The sequence below is a fragment of the Salvelinus namaycush genome, chromosome 9, assembly GCF_016432855.1.
Source record: "Salvelinus namaycush isolate Seneca chromosome 9, SaNama_1.0, whole genome shotgun sequence".
Classification (NCBI taxonomy): domain Eukaryota; kingdom Metazoa; phylum Chordata; class Actinopteri; order Salmoniformes; family Salmonidae; genus Salvelinus; species Salvelinus namaycush.
Genome location: NC_052315.1, coordinates 21663912 through 21688128, shown reverse-complemented (window position 1 = coordinate 21688128; position 24217 = coordinate 21663912). Strand labels below are relative to the sequence as shown.

General features: G+C 43.7%; 1 protein-coding gene across 1 annotated transcript in view; it reads left to right on the top strand.

Annotated features, from left to right (window-relative positions):
* The window catches only part of LOC120053194 (NT-3 growth factor receptor-like), a 157936-nt gene that overhangs the window by 99018 nt on the left and 34701 nt on the right, over window positions 1-24217 (top strand). The window contains exon 10 of the mRNA XM_039000353.1: window positions 10513-10701. Coding sequence (XP_038856281.1) covers window positions 10513-10701 — 189 coding nt within the window. The remainder of the gene's footprint in view (window positions 1-10512; window positions 10702-24217) is intronic.

Genomic DNA, 24217 nt, shown 5'->3' with positions numbered 1-24217 from the left:
TTTAATACAGCAGTATCCAGGTTCATCTGTTAATGATGCTGATTTTATTGTGGGACTTTCTGGGTATTGTCAGGATTAGGGCTTGTTGTGGAAGATATTTAGTTATCTGAGATAGATGGCACCCAGTCTGTTGATTGTGTGTCAGTGATTAGATCAGTTGCAAGTTATGGTGGAAGTTACTGAGAAAATTGACTTCATTAAATAGTCTGTGTGTCCGTGTCTTGAATTGAGAGCAAATCATGATGGATGTTGCATTGTGAAAGAATATGGATATCACTTACAGTGCATGTTGATAACCAAAATTGTTCCTGACATTATTATTATTTTCCTGCAGAACTTTCGCAGCTGTATAATAGTTTGTTGTTGTTTTCACTCTTTGCTGTATACGGAAGAGTATTAGGGTCAAGTGAAGAGAAAAATGTTATAAACAGCAACGATTGATGATACTTGGATTATAATTTTTTGCACGATAGTGCTTTAAAAAAGTGCCAATATTTTGAGAATAAAGTCCAAATTAAATTTGAGTGAATGAAGTCGCAATATTTTGTGAATAAAGTGGTAATATTTTTAGAATAAACTCCAACTAAAATTTTGAGAATAAACTAGAATTTTAATTTTGAGAATCAAGTCTCAGTTATATTTCAAGATAAACACTGTTAAAATTCCTGCAGTTAGATGACCCGGTGAAACTATACTTTATAATTTGCATTAGTAAGAAGGAAATCCTTTCTCTTTTAGCACATAATAACCATATTAGTATAAGTATTAGAACCTGGAAAAGGTTGATCCACAGATTATTTTCAGAAGGAGGAACCGTGGTTACATACATAGGTAGAGTGTCGGGCAGGTTGTGTGTGTGTGTGTGTGTGTGTGTGTGTGTGTGTGTGTGTTTGGGTGGGTGGGAAAAAGTAGGGGCAAAACAAACAAATGGCCATCAATCTAATGATCTAATACACTCGTTCAAACAGGTGTCACTGCTCACTCACGCTTATCAATCTAATGATCTAATAACTCGCACGCACACACACCAAGTTTCCCCCAGGCAATTTTAGACTATAGGCATACACACTCTTCTAACGGTCATGGTGCGTTATGAGCACAGACAAAAAACTTGATTGGCAGTGTCATTGAAAGTAAAGAGAACTGGGTTGAGTCCCCGTCAATCTGCCCTCTGGATTCTTTACAACGTAGCCTAGGCGAACACGTTGCAAAGAAATCTGTGCATAATGGAAACTATTAATGACCTGATCCACAACTATAGGCTAGTATGCTACTTGAGCACACCCAATAAAACAAATGATCTTGGGATCCTTGAGACTGGGGGCTATGTGTGTGCATGTGTCCCATTTCAAGCTGCTGTTCTACATTCACTACAAACCACTATTTTGCAGCCCATTATAAACCTATAGCGGCCCACTAGATTTAGAACCCTAACCAGTAAGCTGATTGTACATTACAGTTGGCAAGTGAAATTAAATTATAGGCCTAGGCTTCGGGAGGACTTTACAATGAAGCAGGGGTTTTACGTATGTGTCTATAGGAGGAGAGGCAACTCAAGGACCACTCCTGGATGCTGTTTGGATATATTCATAGATGGATTCTCATTTTCTTGAAATAATCATTGATCTAAATATAGGCCTAGTAGATTAATGATGATATGTTATATAGGCTATAAAGAAATAATCACTGATCTGACATGACTAGGTTGGTAGCCTAGCATAATAACTATTTTCACTACCCAGCTATCGGTGATGTCTTAAAGGATGGGAGGAAGGAAGGTTATCCCAAAAATAAGGGGCATCATCTCTGTTAAAGGCTACGGTTGAAGTCGGAAGTTTACATACACCTTTCACAATTCCTGACATTTAATCTGAGTAAAAATTCCCTGTCTTAGGTCAGTTAGGATCACCACTTTATTTTAAGAATGTGAAATGTCAGAATAATAGCAGAGAGAATTATTTTTTTCAGCTTTTATTTCTTTCATCACATTCCCAGTGGGTCATAAGTTTACATACACTCAATTAGTATTTGGTAGCATCGCCTTTAAATTGTTTAACTTGGGTCAAACATTTCGGGTAGCCTTGCACAAGCTTCCCACAATAAGTTGGGTGAATTTTGACCCATTCCTCCAGACAGAGCTGATGTAACTGAGTCAGGTTTGTAGGCCTCCTTGCTCGCACACGCTTTTTCAGTTCTGCCCACAAATTTTCTATAGAATTGAGATCAGGGCTTTGTGATGGCCACTCCAATACCTTGACTTTGTTGTCCTTAAGCCATTTTGCCACAACTTTGGAAGTATGCTTGTGGTCATTGTCCATTTGGAAGACCCATTTGCGACCAAGCTTTAACTTCCTGACCGATGTCTTGAGATGTTGCTTCAATATATCCACATTTTTCCCTCCCTCATGATGCCATCTATGTTGTGATCATGATGCCATCTATTTTGTGAAGTGCACCAGTCCCTCATGCATCAATGCCCCCCCACAACATGATACTGCCACCCCCGTGCTTTACGGTTGGGATGGTGTTCTTCATCTTGCAAGCATCCCCCTTTTTCGTCCAAACATAACGATGGTCATTATGGCCAAACAGTTCTATTTTTATTTCATCAGACCAGTGGACATTTCTCCAAAAAGTACTATCTTTGTCCCCATGTGCAATTACAAACCGTAGTCTGGCTTTTTTATGGCGGTTTTGGAGCAGTGGCTTCTTCCTTGCTGAGCGGCCTTTCAGGTTATGTCGATATTGGACTCGTTTTACTGTGGATATAGATACTTTTGTACCTGTTTCCTCCAGCATCTTCACAAGGTCCTTTGCTGTTGTTCTGGGATTGATTTGCTCTTTTTGCACCAACGTATGTTTATCTCTAGGAGACAGAACACCTCTCCTTCCTGAGCGGTATGATGGCTGAGTGGTCCCATGTTTATACTTGTGTACTATTGTTTGTACAGATGAACGTGGTGCCTTCAGGCGTTTGGAATTTGCTTCCAAGGATGAACCAGACTTGTGGAGGTCTACACATTTTTTGGCTGATTTCTTTTGATTTTCCCATGATGTCAAGCAAAGAAGCACTGAGTTTGAAGGTAGGCCTTGAAATACATCCACAGGTACACCTCCAATTGACTGAAATGATGTTAATTAGCAGAAGCTTCTAAAGCCATGACATCATTTTCTGGAATTTTCCAAGCTGTGTAAAGGCGCAGTCAACTTAGTGTATGTAAACTTCTGACCCACTGGAATTGTGATACATTGAATTAAAGGTGAAATAATCTGTCTGTAAACAATTGTTGGAAAAATGACTTGTGTCATACACAAAGTAGATGTCCTAACCGCCTTGCCAAAACTATAGTTTGTTAACAAGAAATTTGTGTAGTTGTTGAAAATGTAAACTTCTGACATCAACTGTATTGTCTCAGCTATACCACTAACTTAGGCTACCAATTGTTCACCTTGTAGACTGGAGGCTAGACCTGTTGGCTGTTAGGATATAATCATGGAACTTAAAATTACTTTCTTAGACGGGGCTTTACCCAAACCACTGCCCCCCGGCCCCGTGGCTATACAAGGTCCATGACAGAGGTTTGGAGGCAGCCTTTGAGCCCAACAGGGACGCGCAATCCTACTCCATGCAATTTGTGACGTACATTAATAAGATAATATGCATAGGCCTATAAGGCTACTTCATTGGAAGTATAGCCAAATAAAACACCATGCCAATACACACACACATTTGTAAGTTAACTTTTCGTTTTGACGTATATGTTGCTTGCCTAGCTGTTACCTTCTAAAATACACTATGCACGCGTTGGCATATGCAGGATATTGAGGATAACATTGTGCGAATTCGAAGGGAACCATGCCAGGGACAATGCCATGTATCTTCGCAGTCGGACAGCGCACCATGGCCGTTAGAATGGCTTTGCTTTGGGGATACTGTGTGTGTGTGTGTGTGTGTGTGTGTGTGTGTGTGTGATGCCTGTTTGAACAAGTATATTAGACCCCCCCCCACACACACACACCTGCATACACACACAATCCATTTGTCTCTACCTATCTATGTAACCACATGGACTTGGATGAAATGTGGTTCCTCGTGTGGTTCCTCCCGAAAATAGGCCTACTTATAATAATATGGTTATTATGTGCTAAAAGAGAAAGGATTTCTTTGTTACTAAAGCCAATTCCATAGTATAATTCCAACAGATCATCTAACTGCAGGCATTTCAACTGTGTCACGCACAGCATCAGGGAGCAAGGGAGACATGTAGTTAACCAAAACTCCTACTTTAATCTTGAAATATAACTCCAACTTTATTCTCTTATTACATTTAGAGTTTATTCTCGAAATATTGCCACTTTTTTGAAGTACTATCGTGCTTCAAAGCCATTCACACAGCATAATGCATTTTTTAAGATTAAACCTCAAATGCATTTTTTATCTTTAGAGGTGCAGAGAGCTGTCTTCTTTGTCTCATCCTGTCCTCTAAAACACTAACCATTGCATGTGAGATTGACTCAAGTCTAGTGGCTGTGGTGGAATTAAATGATTTCTCCCTGCTGTTGATGCTGTGACAATGGCATTGCTGTTGTACCATAATGCTATGTTGGGGCCTGTGTGAAAGGTGGTTTAAACAAGCAGTGTGTGCCTATGATAAGTCAGTCCAAGCCTGTCGAACCTGCCTCCCATGTCAGAATGCTTGACCTTTCATATTGAGGGATACATGATTAGGGCTGTGGCGGTCATTCCATTTTGTCAGCCGGTGATTGTCAAGCAAATAACTGCCAGTGGCCTTTGTGCCCTTGGGCTGAATATAATAATTATAATTCCCTTCTCCCGGCTTCATGCTGAAGCACCTCTCACTCAGGTGGCTCTCTGTCACATGATTGGATTTTTCTCACAAGCTACAAGTGAAGACAGACACATCAGGGACGCAACTGCGCACGTCCTTATCAAATTCCGAGGCTCTTATTGACGATGTTGGAAGAACTATCCACACTTCCTTTTCGTCAGCCGACAAGATGAGTCGGCCTAACAAACAGCAAAAGCACCAGCCTATGTCAATCTACTATCCCCCATAGTACAAAAGTTGACCTATTTTATTTTGTGCGGGAAATAAATATTCAAACATAGTCTGGGACAGTTGTGTGATGCGATCAATCCCAAATGAATACAACCACTAGCATCAAAAAACAGTTTTACGCAATGAGCCTGACGCAACAGATCAGAACGCTTAGCTTAAAATGTTGATAACCTATTCGGCTATTTCTTCACATTATAAGCTCAGCAATGTGCACACGGCAGTAGGCTATAAGCACAGCAATGTGCACACAGCAGTAGGCTATAAGCACAAATGTTCTATTAGTAGGAAAACACAATTATCAAAAGTGACCACAAATGCAATTATGCATGTAATACTTTTATTATAAAGGTACATTTTTATGGTGAAAATGATCTTTCCCAAACTTGAAACTCACGGGCTGCGTATGCATGTCAGTTAGGCTCTACACCCGTTGTAAAGTGGATTAACTTTTACTTGGTACTCATCCCGGATCCGGGAGCACCCTCATCAGTAAAAAAGCTGACTAGCATAGCCTAGCATAGCGCCACAAGTAAATACTAGCATCTAAATATCATGAAATCACAAGTCCAAGACACCAGATGAAAGATACACATCTTGTGAATCCAGCCATCATTTCTGATTTTTAAAATGTTTTACAGGGAAGACACAATATGTATTTCTATTAGCTAACCACGATAGCAAAAGACTCAACTTTTTTTTCCCACCATTTTTTTACTGCATAGGTAGCTATCACAAATTCGACCAAATAAAGATATAAATAGTCACTAACCAAGAAACAACTTCATCAGATGACAGTCTGATAACATATTTCTTGTATAGTATATGTTTTGTTCGAAAAATGTGCATATTTCAGGTATAAATCATAGTTTTACATTGCAGCCACCATCACAAAATCTCACCAAAGCAGCTAGAATAACTACAGAGACCAACATGAATTACCTAAATACTCATCATAAAACATTTATGAAAAATACACAGCGTACAGCAAATGAAAGACAAACATCTTGTGAATCCAGCCAATATTTCAGATTTTAAGTGTTTTACAGCGAAAACACAATATAGCATTATATTAGCTTACTACAATAGCCAACCACACAGCAGCATTGATTCATGCACGTTAGCGATAGCGAATAAACCAGCAAAAGATATTAAATTTTTCACTAACCTTCTCAAAACTTCATCAGATGACAGTCCTATAACATCATATTACACAATACATATATGGTTTGTTCGAAAATGTGCATATTTAGCGGCACAAATCGTGGTTATACAATGAGAATAGTAGCCAAACTGCAAACAAAATGTCGGGAGAAATCTTGGGAGAGGCACCTAATCTAATCAATAACTAATCATAAACTTGACTAGAAAATACAGGTTGGACAGCAAATGAAAGATACATTAGTTCTTAATGCAACCGCTGTGTTAGATTTTTAAAATTAGCGTTACTACGACATACAGCGTGCGTTAAAGCGAGACCGCACCGAAATTAATGGCGGAATAATAGTTTAACATTTTTCAACAGAAATACGAATTAACATCATAAATAGTTCTTACTATTTGATGAGCTTCCATCAGAATTTTGTGCAAGTTGTCCTTTGTCCAGAATAATCGTTGCTCGGTTGTAGATTGTCGTCTTCAACTTTGGAATTAGCAGCAAACATTAGCCATGTGGCGAAGACGTGTCCAACTCACCATAACGCAGCACAAATAAAATACCGAAAATTGCAATATACTGATATAAACTGATATAACTCGGTTTAAAATAACTACATTATGATGTTTTTAACTTCTTATGGCTGCAAGCCCGACGTCGGTACACTTATGACAACAGCCAGCTCAAGTGCAGGGCGCGAAATTCAAAATATATATTTTTAAAATATTTAACTTTCACACATTAACAAGTCCAATACAGCATATGAAAGGTACACATCTTGTGAATCCAGCCAACATGTCCGATTTTTAAAATGTTTTACAGGGAAGACACAATATGTAAATCTATTAGCTAACCACGTTAGCAAAAGACACCACTTTTTTTACTCCACCAGTTTTTTACTCCATCAGTACCTATCACAAATTTGACCAAATAAAGATATAAATAGCCAATAACCAAGAAACAACTTCATCAGATGACAGTCTGATAACATATTTATTGTACAGCATATGTTTTGTTAGAAAAATGTGCATATTTCAGGTATAAATCATAGTTTACATTGCAGCTACAATCAGAAATTGCACCGAAAGCAGCCATAAAACTTAGACACCAACGTCAAATACCTAATTACTCATCATAAAACATTTCTGAAAAATACATAGTGTACAGCAAATGAAAGACAGGCATCTTGTGATTCCAGCCAATATTTCCGATTTATTAAGTGTTTTACAGCGAAAACAAAATGTAGCGTTATATTAGCTTACCACAATAGCCAGAAACACTTGGGCGCCGACGACTAGTTCACATCTACGACAGATATATGAAATAGCATCATAAAATGTTTCTTACTTTTGCTGATCTTCCATCAGAATGTTGGACAAGGTGTCCTTTGTCCAGAACAGTCGTTGTTTGGATTTAGAACGGCAACTTTCCCTCTTCATTTAGCACGCGCACTAGCCAAGTGGCATGGATCTCTCCATCGTCAACAAAGTCAGAGAACGGAACACGGCAAAACTCCCGAAAAAATTTCAATAATCTGATTAAACTATATTGAAAAAACATACTTTACGATGATATGGTCACATGTATCAAATAAAATCAGAGCCGGAGATAGTAGTCGTCCATAACGGCAGCTAAACAGAAGGCAATCCCACTGTCCACCTCGCGCTCCCAAGAGTACCGGAAATGAGGGACACGTCATACAAAGAGCTTGTATTCCAATTCAGACCAAGATAAACACGAAATGTATTCTCTCACAGCCTCTTGACATCCAGGGGAAGGTCTATGAAGTGCAAGTATACTCTTACGTATCATGCCCATGTATAGGCAGGAAGTAGAACAGAGCATCGATTTCAGACTTTCCACTTCCTGGTCAGGAAGTTTGTGCCAAATGAGTTCTGTTTGACTCACAGATATAATTCAAACGGTTTTAGAAACTAGAGAGTGTTTTCTATCCAATAGTAATAATAATATGCATATTGTACGAGCAAGAATTGAGTACGAGGCCGTTTGAAATGGGCACCTTTAATCAGAGCTACTCAATACTGCCCCTGCAGCCATAAAAAGTTAACACCTATATCGAATAAAATCAGAGCCGGATATATCTAACGCCTATAACGAGAGCTTTTCAGAATGCAATCCTGAGGTCTGTCTTGCGTCATGACGAACATTGAAAAGACTGCACACCCGGTTCCAAGAGCTTTTGTACGTCCTCAGATCTACCTAGACACCCCATTCCAATTCTCACTGCTTACTGACATCTAGGGGAAGGCGTATGCAGTGCATGTCGACCCATAGATTACATGCAAATTAATAAACTGACCCTGGAACAGAGTGCCCGATTTCAGATTTCTCACTTCCTGACAGGAAGTTTGCTGCAAAATGAGTTCTGTTTTACTCACATATATAATTCAAACGGTTTTAGAAACTAGAGAGTGTTTTCTATCCAATAGTAATAATAATATGCATATTGTACGAGCAAGAATTGAGTACGAGGCAGTTTAATTTGAGAACGTTTTTTTACAAAGTCGAAATGGCGCCCCCCTATTGAGAAAAGGTTTTAATGTGCTTAATTTTAAGAAGTTATTTGGCCACTTTATTTGTGATACCAACCTTATCAAAACATATAGGCCTATGGGCTATGCTACATGAGGTGTGCGACCATGATTTGAAAAAGTCGCAAAAAAAAGTTATGAGCTGTTTCTTGCCTTAAGCATTCACAAGTGATAATATCATTTTTTACCTTTATTTAACTAGGCAAGTCAGTTAAGAACAAATTCTTATTTTCAATGACTGCCTAGGAACAGTGGGTTAACTGCCTTGTTCAGGGGCAGAACGACAGATGTTTACCTTGTCAGCTCGGGGATTCAATCTTGCAACCTTTCGGTTACTAGTCCAATGCTCTAACCACTAGGCTACCTGCCACCCCAATCATTCACAAGTGATAGGCTAATATTGTCACCCATCAGACTATTATTGATTGAATCTTGTCTTTACATATACTAAATAATATGTGAAATGTGTTTTGATTTAGAATAGACCATTATCATGCACCTGTCTCGAAACAGGGGCAGGGGAAAAAATACATGTCGTCTATGCACTTAAATAGCGAATGGAGGATGCTTTTCCCATGGCTCATTTTCATCCCAGCCAGGTAAGGTAGACTATACTCCTGTTGTAAAAAGAAGGAATGTACTTAATATTAGGAAAGTTGAGAAATAAATATAGTAGGCCTAGCCTATAGAAAGCTGATGGGATCCTCATCTTTTTAATAGAGGCCATCACTCTGTTTTCTTACGCAATTGCATATCCTATAGAAATGTTGCGCGATTACGTTTGCATTGATGTCAGAGTGATTAGAGGGACAATAGAGTGCTAAGTACCAGGCAGTTAGCAAGTTTGGTAGGCTGCTAATGACCATCAGCAGCATCAGAGCTCGGAGAAGACTAATTACTGTGACTAAACGGTCACATGGAATTTTACTGCCATCATGACTTGTGACCGCCTATGTGGCGGTAGTACGGTCACTGTAACAGCCCAATCCATGAATCCTATCTGTCTTCCCTGATCGCTTGTCAAGCCAGGATGTTGTGCGTGGCAGCTTGCAGTGAGTGTACACTGAGCTGCTATTATATTGGATCCATTTAATAGAGCTTGTTTTCTGCCCTGATCAGACACACTCTGTACATAGCCTAGTAGGAACACACTGTTAAATATCTGACATTCCCAAAACAATTTTTTTGAATGTACTCTACCGTTTATTGCCTGTTTCCGTTTTCTCACGGCTCTGTCAGAGTAGGAGCACAGAGCAGTTAGAGCGAGCATGGGATGGGAGAGGTAGAGTTGTGAGATGAATGGGACATTGATTTATGTGAGGGCTGGGTGAGGATTTGAATTTTACGAATAATGGTTGCCCAGGGCCATTGTAGCAAAGACTGTTGGGTTCATAATTAGGCTAAGCCAGTTAATGCTCGTTTAGATTGCTTAAAGCGTTCTGAGGGCAGCCGAGCTGAGCCGTACAGAGATAATTCTTATACTGACAAATTAGGCTGCATGCTTATTGCTTTCAGACATATTAATAAATTATGAATGGCCCAGCTCATGGATTTATCCTCCTGCATTCTATTTTGATTAAAATGCACCATCCTTTGTATGGTGGCAGACCTCTGTCTGACGGATTCTCTCTCTCTCTCTCTCTCTCTCTCTCTCTCTCTCTCTCTCTCTCATTCATATACATTAGATATTAAAGTAAAGGAATCTTCTCTTTTCTCCATCTCTCAGGACCAGTAGCAGTGATCAGTGGTGAGGAAGACTCGGCTAGCCCTCTTCACCATGTCAACCATGGCATCATCACCCCCTGTACCCTTGACGCTGGGCCAGATGCTGTGGTCATCGGGATGACCCGTATCCCTGTCATTGAGAACCCGCAATACTTCAGACACGGACACAACTGTAATAAGCCTGCTACCTGTGAGTACACATCAGCTCTGTTGACATTCACAGTCATTCTTGTCATCCCTCTGTATGTTCCTATCAACATGGGCTACTGTTAGCCCAAGGCCCAAAATGCCCTCTGTACCCCTTCAAACAGAAATAAATGATTTAGGCCTACCTTAAAAGTCTTTAAATTATAATTTTTTATATCAGAGAGAAGCAGCACAATATGTTTCACTGTAGGTGTGACCATTGTTTATTAAATCTTTCACATACATTTATTAATATGATATAGATAAAATCATACTTAAATCATGTATGAGGCCCTGTGAGTTTCCTATAATTTTCCATGTTGCCTTGATCCCTCCTAATCTGGGACTCTGGGAATGTTTCATTCTTTGGGATTTAAAGGTATTGTTTACTCTCTGCAGGTAGTGCCATGTTGCTCTTTATATGATCCACTTCAGAACCATGATTCAGAATTGGTTATGAAGATGGTGCAGACAGATATGGCAGCTCTGCCTTTAGCTCCTAAGCAACTTTGCATTATTTAGTTTTGTTTGTGTGTTATTTCTTACATTATTAGCCCAGAAATTTTTTTGTGTTATTACATACAGCTAGAAAGAGCTTTTGGATACCAGAGCAGCGGTAACTCACAAGCATTTCGCTACACCCGCAATTACATCTGCTAAATATGTATATGTGACCAATAAAATGTATAATTTTGTTTTACTGTCCTTCCAAAGATGTACAGTATTTATGTCCTTTATTTTCTACCTCTACACACTGCATTGGCAGTGTAATAATTTCCACTGGCTCTCTTGTATAGGAATTCTTCTTTGTAAAATCAGCTTGATTTATACCTGCCTCTAAAGATGGTGTCTCATGAATCATCCTCTCATGGGTTCCAGAAACCTGTATCTGAACGCAGACTATAACGGCTGCTAAATTCACTCATTGTCCATGTTGTGTGTATCCAAGCAACTCCTTATCGCCATTTAACTCTAAATACGTTTTGTTTGCTCACAAATGTTGCTCCTATTGGATTTCTTTTGAAGTTGAACCCCCAGTAATGTCCCCATTTTTATATCCCTTGAAGTAGACTGAAGAGCAGCTGATTTCGTTAACTAATGCTGTGCAGTCTCTCACATTGACTTTCCCCCCTCTTACAATTCTATTCGCAGTTCTCTTTTTTCCTAATGAATTGGTTTTCCTTTTATCATTCCAAAAGTTGTGTATTGATTAAAGGCTTTGATCTCTGCTACATATTTTTTATTTTTTTACACAGATTTGGTTGAGTGTCTCCCCATATAGACTGATTGGAATTACTGTATGTGTCTATCTGAAAAAGAGTGAGTTTTGTAGGGAATTTGTAGCTGAGGGCTTAATTTTTCTGCCGGTGCTTTCAGTGCTATGTTATGCATGAGCCATTTAACAGGTCTCTTTGGCCATGTAATAGTACAGCATTTTATATACATTACCCTCCATAATTAATGGGACAGTGAAGCATTTTTTCTTCTTAATCATGGTAGCATCCACATTAATGTAGAAGTGTTTAGAAAAATATTATATTCTTATTTACAATAAAAAAGGACTCCAAAATGACACAGTACATTATTTACCATTTAATTTCTATTGAGCACAAAATAATCTGAAACACAACCAAAACAAACAGAACATCACAAGCTTGATGTAGTTGTTGTGTGCTATGAAAATGTGACCAAATACTTAACTTTTTACTACTTTAATATATATATAAGTGAATTTGTCACAATACTTGTGCTCCCCTAAAATGGGGGCACTATGTACAAAAAGTGATGTAATTTCTAAACGGTTCACCCGATATGGATTAAAATACCCTCAAATGAACGCTGGCAGGCTGTACTTTAATCCCATAGTCATTGTTTGATTTCAAATCCAAACTTTTGGAGTATAGAGCGAAAAGAAGAAGAAATGCTTCACTGTCACAATAATTATGGCGGGCACTGTATCTTACTGTTACCACACATTCCTTTGCTGTTAGGCTACAGAATGTGATATTACTCTGTAGCAGCAGGCTACGTTTATCTGACCTGGCATGGAAAATGTACTCTAAGTGTACAAACATTCTGTAGCACCTTCCTAATATTGAGTTGCACCCCCTTTTGCCCTCAGAACAGCCTCAATTCTTCGAGGCATGGACTCTACAAGGTGTCGAAAGCATTCCACAGGGATGCTGGCCCATGTTGACTCCAATGCTTCCCACAGTTGTGTCAAGTTGGCTGGATGTCCTTTGGGTGGTGGACCATTCTTGATACACACGGGAAACTGTTGAACATGAAAAACCCAGCAGCTTTGCAGTTCTTGACACCCCTTTCAAAGGCAATTCAATCTTTTGTTTTGCCCTTTCCCCTCTGAATGGTACACATTCACAATCGATGTCTCAATTGTCTTAAGGCTTAAAAACCTTTAACCAGTCTCCCCCCTTCATCTACACTGATTGAAGTGGATTTAACAGGTAACATCAATAAGAGATAATGGCTTTCACCTGGATTTAGTTGGTCAGTCAATGTCATGGAAAGACCAGGTGTTCCTAATGTTTTGTACACTCAGTGTAGATCATAACTGTAATTGGATCAATACTAAATGTTGGAAAGGTCTACATCCTCTCGAGACACTAATTGATCACATTTCCGTGAATCTTTGAGAAAAAAGATAAATGGATGAAAAATGATAGAGGCACACAGAGGCAAGCAAAGCCAATATCCGCTGTTCCATCTGATACACAATCAAGAAGTGCCTGGTGGCTGTGGAGAGAGAAACACATAATGAATGGCGTGTAAAGCAGCAGGATTTGTCATGTCAGATGGAGGACATGCTACAGTACGTGATGTGAATTTATAAGCTCTGGGTAAAGATGAGTTACTGGCACTCTCCTGCAGCCACGGTTCTCATCAAAACCAGCAGTGCTATGTTTAACTATGAGTGGTCCCACAGTTCACACACCTGCCCCTGCACGCACACACACACACCTTCAATATAGTTCAGACTCCCGGGGCTTGCTGGGTTCGAAAGGGAGACCCAATGAGAGAAAAGGAAATCACATTTAGTCCTGAAAAATACATTGCAGGAGTTATACATTATACATTGCATGAATCTTTTAAGCCAATCCATCAGGTTCTCGTGTGTGTGTGTGTGTGTGTGTGTGATTGTTCATCTGTGTGTCTTACTGTGTGTCTCTGCATGTGATGGCTTTGTACAACAAAATATCATAAAGATTTAGTATATTGATCATTCATTATATAGTACTCCAGGATCCAAATCAAATGGGGATTATAATGAAGTAAAAAATGCCTTTATGACACTTTGTGCTATATACTAAACGAGGCATTGACTGTTCAAAATGAAATACCCAAAACAGACAGACACTCAGAGAAACACTGCTCGGATAAAGCTGAACTCATGGACTTTAAGTAGGCAATGAGATATATTCAACCAATCAATGAGCAGAGAGGAAAAACCGAGACCTACTTCATCCTCGTTGACTTTCCTTCAAACAACACTGAACAATGTGGGTTTCTTTCCTCCAAGAGATCAGAAGAGTAGAAACCAATGAGAATGTACACAGCGTAGTGAAATTCACTGTGAAATTATTTTTTGTTAATGCTTGATGTCTTAATGAACTGTATTACCTGTTATTTTTTTAAGCAATTGTCGAATATCATCCTCTTTTAGTGCAAGTGGGTATACATGTTCTTCAGACAGTTATAGTACAGGACTATCATATTGGAAAGAGGTGTCCTTTCGGTATTTGATAAGTCATATCACTTTGTCTGTTTGTGATAATGGATTTATTCTAATATAATTAAGGTAAGACTCACTTGAGCTCTCTGTAGATAAAAGATGTCACCAACAAGATGCTAACTTTTCTCTTAGCAGAGACGACAGCAAACCTTACCCAGCTCACTCCAGGGCATTTTAATACGTATTTACAGCAAGAGCGAGATCCAGTAGAAATTCATTGCCCCGAGGGTGCTGTCGTTATTTTCTCTGTCTGAGCATAAATCACAGTGTTCCCCTCAGCCAGTCTAATGCCGCGGCTGATGAAGAATCAGGTCCATCATGGAAATCACCTTGTGTGGTTATAATCGCTGATATTTCTATTACTGCAACAGTAAATCCAATGGCTTCATCTAGTGTCACGCACGTACCTGTGGCTTTCGTTGATAATTAATCTGTCAGCTTTACCAGATATTTGTGTGGTTTATATTCAATACTAGATGCAGATGGGTTTGAATGGAAATATATACTGAATAAAAATATAAACGCAACATGTAAAGTGTTGGTCCCATGTTTCATGAGCTGAAATATAAGATCCCTGAAATGTTCAATACGCACAAAAAGCTTATTTCTCTCAAATATTGTGCAAAATGTGTTCATAGTACAACCCTGTGTCACACCCTGGCCTTTGTTATATTGATTTTCTTTATTAGTTTAGTTAGGTCAGGGTGTGACATGGGGGATGTTTGTGTGTTTTGTCTAGTTTAGGGTGTGTGTATTGTTTAGGGGGTTTTGTAGTATGTATGGGTTTGTGTTCAGTGTAGGTGTTTAGGAAAGTCTATGGTTGCCTGATTTGGTTCTCAATCAGAGACAGCTGTTTATTGTTGTCTCTGATTGGGAGCCATATTTAAGGCAGCCATAGGCTTTAGGTGTTTGTGGGTAATTGTCTATGTTGAACGTTTGTAGCTTGTGTATGCACTAACGTTTGTAGCTTCACGGTCGTTTGTTGTTTTGTTTTGTAAAAGTATTCGTTTCGTGTTTCGTCATCTCTAATAAAAGAAGATGTCCTCATATCCCGCTGCGCCTTGGTCCGCTTATTATGACGATCGTGACAGAATTACCCACCAACCCAGGACCAAGCAGCGTGTGAAACAGCAACAGGACCCACCTACACAGGATTTATGGAAATGGGAGCAGGATCTGGGCTACACTACGTGGGAGGAGATCGACAGGTGGGCGATCGACCCAGGGCGAATGCCGGAGCCCGCCTGGGATTCTCTGGCGCAATGCGAGGAGGGATACCGGCGAATGGAGGCAGCACGACGACGCGGTAGGAAGCCTGTGAGTCAGCCCCAAAAAATTTGTGGGGGGGGGGCTAAAAGGGAGTGTGGCGAAGTCAGGTAGGAGACCTGCGCCTACTCCCTGTACTTACCGTGGAGAGCGAAAGTACGGGCAGACACCGTGTTACGCAGTAGAGTGCATGGTGTCTCCTGTACGTGTGCATAGCCCTGTGCGGTACATACCAGCTCCTCGTATCGGCCGGGCTAGATTGAGTATTGAGCCAGGTGCCATGAAGCCGGCTCAACGCGTCTGGTCTCCAGTGCGTCTCCTCGGGCCGGCTTACATGGCACCAGCCTTACGCATGGTGTCCCCGGTTCGCCTACATAGCCCGGTGCGGGTTATTCCACCTCCCCGCACTGGTCGGGCGATGGGGAGCATACAACCAGGTAAGGTTGGGCAGGCTCAGTGCTCAAGGGAGCCAGTACGCCTGCACGGTCCGGTATTTCCGGCGCCACCTCCTCGTCCCAGCCCAGTACCACCAGTGCCTACACCACGCATCAGGCTTCCTGTGCGTCTCCAGAGCCCTGTTCCTCCTCCACGCACTAGCCCTGTGGTGCGTGTCGCCAGCCTATTACCACCAGTGCCTACACCACGCACCAAGCCTCCTGTGCGTCTCCAGAGTCCTGTGCATCCTGTTGCTGCTCCCCGCACTAGCCCTGAGATGCGTGTCCCCAGCCCGGTACCACCAGTTCCGGCACCACGCACTAGGCCTAATGTGCGTCTCCAGGGTCCAGTATGCCCTGTTCCTTCTCCCCGCACTAGCCTGAAGGTGCGTGTCCTTAGCCCGGTACCTCCAGTTCCGGCACCACGCACCAGGCCTACAGTGCGTCTCAGCCGGCAAGAGTCTGCCGTCTGCCCAGCGGCGCCTGAACTGCCCGTCTGCCCAGCGGCGCCTGAACTGCCCGTCTGCCCAACGCCGTCTGAACTGCCCGTCTGCCCAACGCCGTCTGAACTGCCCGTCTGCCCAACGGCGCCTGAACTGCCCGTCTGCCCAACGCTGTCTGAACTGTCCGTCTGCCAAGCGCCGCATGAACTGCCCGTCTGTACTGAGCCTTCAGAGCCGCCCGTCTGTACTGAGCATGCAGAGCCGCCCGTCTGCCATGAGCCTTCAGAGCCGCCCGTCTGCCATGAGCCTTCAGAGCCGTCCGCCAGACAGGAGCCGCCAGAGCCGTCCGCCAGACAGGATCAGCCAGAGCCGTCCGCCAGACAGGATCAGCCAGAGCCGTCCGCCAGACAGGATCAGCCAGAGCCGTCCGCCAGACAGGATCAGCCAGAGCCGTCCGCCAGACAGGATCAGCCAGAGCCGTCCGCCAGACAGGATCAGCCAGAGCCGTCCGCCAGCCATGACCAGCCAGAGCCGTCAGCCAGCCATGACCATTCAGAGCCGTCAGCCAGCCATGACCAGCCAGAGCCGTCAGCCAGCCATGACCAGCCAGAGCCGTCAGCCAGCCATGACCAGCCAGAGCCGTCAGCCAGCCATGACCAGCCAGAGCCGTCAGCCAGCCATGACCAGCCAGAGCCGTCAGCCAGCCATGACCAGCCAGAGCCGTCAGCCAGCCATGACCAGCCAGAGCCGTCAGCCAGCCATGACCAGCCAGCCATGACCAGCCAGAGCCGTCAGCCAGCCAGGATCAGCCAGAGCCGTCAGCCAGCCAGGATCCGCCAGAGCCAGTCAGCCAGGATCCGCCAGAGCCATCTGTCAGTCCGGAGCTGCCCCTCAGTCCGGAGCTGCCCCTCAGTCCGGAGCTGCCCCTCAGTCCGGAGCTGCCCCTCAGTCCGGAGCTGCCCCTCAGTCCGGAGCTGCCCCTCAGTCCGGAGCTGCCCCTCCGTCCAGTGGCGCCCTATGGGATGGAAATCAGTCCGGGACTCGCCGTTCCAGAGGCTTCACCAAAGCGGGTAGTGACTATGGTGGAGGGGGGTCCACGTCCCGCACCCGAGCCGCCACCATAGGAAGGCCCACCCGGACCCTCCCCTTCTGTGTCAGGGTTTGCGGCCGGAGTCCGCACCTTTGGGGGGGGGGGGGGTACTGTCACACCCTGGCCTTTGTTATATTGATTTTCTTTATTAGTTTAGTTAGGTCAGGGTGTGACATGGGGGATGTTTGTGTGTTTTGTCTAGTTTAGGGTGTGTGTATTGTTTAGGGGGTTTTGTAGTATGTATGGGTTTGTGTTCAGTGTAGGTGTTTAGGAAAGTCTATGGTTGCCTGATTTGGTTCTCAATCAGAGACAGCTGTTTATTGTTGTCTCTGATTGGGAGCCATATTTAAGGCAGCCATAGGCTTTAGGTGTTTGTGGGTAATTGTCTATGTTGAACGTTTGTAGCTTGTGTATGCACTAACGTTTGTAGCTTCACGGTCGTTTGTTGTTTTGTTTTGTAAAAGTGTTTGTTTCGTGTTTCGTCATCTCTAATAAAAGAAGATGTTCTCATATCCCGCTGCGCCTTGGTCCGCTTATTATGACGATCGTGACACCCTGTTAGTGAGCATTTCTCCTCTGCCAACATAATCCATCCTCCTGACAGGTGTGGCATATTAAGAAGCTAATTAAATAGCATGGTCATTATACAGTTGCACCTTGTGCAGGGGACAATGAAAGGCCACTCTAAAATGTGCAGTTTTGTCACACAACACAATGCCACAGATGTCACCGACGTTTTTAGGGAGAGTGCAATTGGCATGTTGACTGCAGGAATGTCCACCAGAGAATGTAATGTTCAATTCTCTCCAATAAGACGTCTCCAACATTGTTTTAGAGAATTTGGTAGTAAGTCCAACCGGCCTCACTACAGCAGACGACGTGTAACCACAACCAGCTCTCCACAGTCGGCTTCTTCACTTGCGGGTTCGTCTGAGACCAGCCACCCGGACAGCTGATGAAACTGTGGGTTTGCACAACCAGAGAATGTCTGCATAAACTGTCAGAAACTGTCTCAGGGAAGCTCATCTGCGTGCTCATCATCCTCACCAGGGTCTTGACCTCAACGCAGTTTGGCGTTATAACTGACTTCAGTGGGCAAGCTCACCTTCAATGGCCACTGGCACACTAGAAAAGTTTGCTCTTCATGGATGAATCCCGGTTTCAACTGTACCAGGCAGATTGCAGACGTCGTGTGGGTGAGCGTTGTGTGGACATCAACATTGTGAACAGAGTGCCCCATGGTGGTGGTGGGGTTATGGTATGGGCAGGCATAAGCGACGGACAATGAACACAATAGCATTTTATCGATGGCAATTTTAATGCGCAGAGATACCTTGACGAGATCCTGAGGCCAACTGTCGTGCCATTCATCTGCCACCATCACTGCATGTTTCAGCATGATAATGTAGTGCCCATGTCGCAAGGACCTTTACACAGTTCCTGGAAGCTGAAAATGACCCAGTTCTTCCATGGCCTGCATACTCACTAGACATGTCACCCATTGAGCATGTTTGGGATGCTCTGGATCGAGCTGTACGACAGCATGTATTTATTTATATTAACTGGTTTCCTTATATGAACTGTAACTCAAAAAAATCTTCTAAATTGTTGCATGTTGCATTTATATTTTTGTTCAGTGTACATTTACCTACATACAGTAAGAATAGGAAATATTTTCACTGAAATGCACAAATATTTTACTTGAAGAGATACATGATAAATGATGCATCAACAAGCTCAGAATCTGCAGTTAGATTGGCATTCACTTAATTCATCAAGGAACTAATTTGATTAAATGTAAATTTACTTGAAATATTCATCATGAGTGTCTCTGTGGTCAGAGCCTGTACCCTCTGTCAGAATGCTCCCCCTCTCTGCTACAAGCCATTTACTGAGCTGCAGGACAGTCAGCCTAACTGCAGGGAGAGAGAGGGCTGATAGGAGCAGCACACCTTGTGGTCGGCTGGATTCCTTCCCATCACATGCAGGTAGAAAATCTGTGGGAAATGAATCCTTATTAGTGACAAAAAGACAGAGGACATGTCCCCTGGCAAGGCCCATCCAGATCTGGCTTCGACTTCTACCTCTTCAGACAACCTCTTTGTTTTAGCACTCTGCCTGGTGTTTTAATGAAACAGGTTATATCATCTGCCAGCTTGATTTTATTTTATAACCTTTCATAATGAGCAGATGTAATATGTTCAGTGATGAAATGCAGATATGGCTAGTGCAGAGCTGTTGTCTAAATGTATCTATTCAGGTAATCACTTGAAGAGCTTCAGGCCAGAACTATTTAAAATCACCTCAAAGTCAAAGACTTGGCTGTCTATCGTGAATGGTAGCAATGGCAAAGGTTACCAAGAGGTAAAACAAAATACCATTACTATGTGAGAAAGATATAGCAACATTCACTCACTCAATCAATCAATCAATCACTCAATCTCATTTTCTTTAGACAGGTCATTTTCTGTTGCAAGGTGTTTAGAACAGTATTCAGAACCAGATACTAAATGTTAACCCCTGCTCCACCACTACAGAACAAATACCTCCCCCCATCTTCTCTTTTCATGGCAACAGTTAACTGATGGCTGTCCCCTACACAGATATCATGAGCAAAATATGAGTTTTGTCCAGATGCAATCAATATCAGCGATTGGCTGTAACCCTGCTCCATGACCCATAGCCAGGTTTCGTGGCCTCTCCCCTCATCCATCAATGTATTCATCAGTTGGATTTAGGTGCAAAACAACATCCAATGAGCCCCATCGTACGAGAAGTCATGGCTATTTTTATAGCTCCATTTAAGGATGAACATAGGAGTTGAGGGTTATCTTCTAGTTAACAGCTGGCCTCTTAAGAAAAGGAACATGTTTGTAGGACACTTATTATTATAAAAGGAGAGTAGTCATATGTAGTATACTTTACAGTTGAAGCCACTTTCACATACATTACTGAACATACAGTAATATGATCAACAGGTAAAAATCTCATCACTTGGTGGGTATGTTGTCACGGTCGTCTTGAGGTGAATGAATGGACCAAGGCGCAGCATGATATGAATACATCTTCTTTTTTATTATACGAAGATGTAACACGAAACACTTATACAAACTAACAAAAACAACAAACGACCGTGAAGCTACAAACGCAAGTGCACACACAAACTACTTACGTTCAACATAGACTAGACATAGAAAATGACCCACAAACAGCTAAAGCCTATGGCTGCCTTAAATATGGCTCCCAATCAGAGACAACAATAACCAGCTGTCTCTAATTGAGACCCAATTCAGGCAACCATAGACTTTCCTAGACACCTACACTGAACATTAAACCATCTATTCTACTAAACCCCCTAAACCAAACAACACCCTAGACAATACAAAAAACACATACTTCACCATGTCACACCCTGACCTAACTAAAATAATAATGAAAACAAAGATAACTAAGGCCAGGGTGTGACATAACCCCCCCTTAAGGTGCGAACTCCGGGCGCACCAGCATCAAGTCTAGGGGAGGGTCTGGGTGGGCGTCTGTCCACGGTGGCGGCTCTGGCACTGGTCGTGGTCCCCACCCCACCATAGTCACTACCCGCTTACGTAGCCTCCTCCAAATGACCACCCTCCACATTAACCCCACTGGATTAAGGGGCAGCACCGGACTAAGGGGCAGCACCGGACTAAGGGGCAGCACCAGGATAAGGGGCAGCACCAGGATAAGGGGCAGCACCAGGATAAGGGGCAGCTCCGGACTGAGGGACGGCAGCTCCGGACTGAGGGACGGATCCTGGCTGGATGACTGCTCTGGCGGATCTTGGCTGAACGGCTCTGGCGGATCCTGGCTGGACGGCTCTGGCGGATCCTGGCTGGACGGCTCATGGCTGGCTGACGGATCTGGCTGCTCATGGCTGGCTGACGGATCTGGCTGCTCATGGCTGGCTGACGGATCTGGCTGCTCATGGCTGGCTGACGGATCTGGCTGCTCATGGCTGGCTGACGGATCTGGCTGCTCATGGCTGGCTGATGGATCTGGCTGCTCATGGCTGGCTGACGGATCTGGCTGCTCATGGCTGGCTGACGGCTCTGGCAGATCCTGTCTGGTTGGCGGCTCTGGCAGATCCTGTCTGGTTGGCGGCTCTGGCAGATCCTGTCTGGTTGGCGGCTCTGGCAGATCCTGTCTGGTTGGCGGCTCTGGCAGATCCTGTCTGGTTGGCGGCTCTGGCAGATCCTGTCTGGTTGGCGGCTCTGGCAGATCCTGACTGACGAATGGCTCTAGCGGCTCCTGACTGACTAACGGCTCGGGACAGACGGATGGCTCAGACGGCACTGGGCAGACGGATGGCTCAGATGACGCTGGGGAGACGGATGGCTCAGATGGCGCTGGGGAGACGGATGGCTCAGATGGCGCTGGGGAGACGGATGGCTCAGATGGCACTGGGCAGACGGATGGCTCTGGCCGGAATAGGCGCACTGTAGGCCTGGTGCGTGGTGCCGGAACTGGAGGCACCGGGCTAAGGACACGCACCTTCAGGCTAGTGCGGGGAGAAGGAACAGGGCATACTGGACCCTGGGGACGCACATTAGGCCTAGTGCGTGGTGCCGGAACTGGTGGTACCGGGCTGGGGACACGCATCTCAGGGCTAATGCGGGGAGCAGCAACAGGATGCACAGGACTCTGGAGACGCACAGGAGGCTTGGTGCGTGGTGCCGGAATTGGTGGTACCGGGCTGGAGACACGCACCATAGGACGAGTGCGTGGAGGAGGAACAGGGCTCTGGAGACACACTGGAAGCCTGGTGCGTGGTGTAGGCACTGGTGGAACTGGACTGGGGCGGGGAGGTGGCGCCGGAAATACCGGACCGTGCAGGCGTACTGGTTCCCTTGAACACCGAGCCTGCCCAACCTTACCTGGTTGAATGCTCCCCGTCGCCCGACCAGTGCGGGGAGGTGGAATAACCCGCACCGGGCTATGTAGGCGAACCGGGGACACCATGCGTAAGGCTGGTGCCATGTATGCCGGCCCGAGGAGACGCACTGGAGACCAGACGCGTTGAGCCGGCATCATGGCACCTGGCTCAATGCCCAATCTAGCCCTACCAGTGCGGGGAGGTGGAATAACCCGCACCGGGCTATGAACACGTACAGGAGACACCGTGCGCTCTATTGCGTAACACGGTGTCCGCCCGTACTCCCGCTCTCCACGGTTAGCCTGGGAAGTGGGCGCAGGTCTCCTACCTGCCCTCGGCCCACTACCTCTTAGCCCCCCCCCAAGAAATTTTTGGGTAGTACTCGCGGGCTTCCAGCCTTGCCTCCGTGCTGCCTCCTCATATCGCCTCCTCTCGGCTTTCGCTGCCTCCAGCTCTTCACGAGGGAGGCGATATTCTCCCGGTTGTGCCCAAGGTCCCTTTCCATCTAATATCTCCTCCCATGTCCATGAATCCTTGATGCCTTGATCCTGTTGCCGCTTGTCATGCTGCTTGATCCGGGTTTGGTGGGTCATTCTGTCACGGTCGTCTTGAGGTGAATGAATGGACCAAGGCGCAGCATGATATGAATACATCTTCTTTTTTATTATACGAAGACGTAACACGTAACACGAAACACTTATACAAACTAACAAAAACAACAAACGACCATGAAGCTACAAACGCAAGTGCACACACAAACTACTTACGTTCAACATAGACTAGACATAGAAAATGACCCACAAACAGCTAAAGCCTATGGCTGCCTTAAATATGGCTCCCAATCAGAGACAACAATAACCAGCTGTCTCTAATTGAGACCCAATTCAGGCAACCATAGACTTTACTAGACACCTACACTGAACATTAAACCATCTATTCTACTAAACCCCCTAAACCAAACAACACCCTAGACAATACAAAAAACACATACTTCACCATGTCACACCCTGACCTAACTAAAATAATAATGAAAACAAAGATAACTAAGGCCAGGGTGTGACATATGTATTACTTGCTAAATCCATTGCTTAATTTTTTCTTCCTCTAATTTCTTCCTTGAAGTAAATACTTAACGTAGCTATATGTATGCAAATTTGAGTCTCCCAACTCATTAAAAGCATTCTAATTGCAACTCAGTGGCGGAACGGTCATCACACTGCAGACTCTATCCTTGCTCTGCGCTCCACCTCCTGCTATGCTACTGTATCCATCCATGGATGCAACTTCTGCTGCAGTACTGGAGTCAGAAAGTTAATATGACCTTGACAGTGTCTCAATAACAGTGGAATACTGGTTAGAGTCAGGGGAGTGTTTCAACATTTTAATTTGCCAATAAATCTAAATGAAGAAAAAAAATGCTTCACATACTTACAGAGAGTACAGGCTCTATATTGACACATAACAGATGAAAGAAGCATGTTTTGGAAGTGGAATATATTCAGTATATGTCACATTAACCAAACTAGTTTTCCATTAAAGAAATCTATGCTTTCCTATACTTAAAATAGTTCCGATATGTGATGGGTAGTTGGCCATTCTTTCATCCCAAAGAAGGATTTGTTGAAGT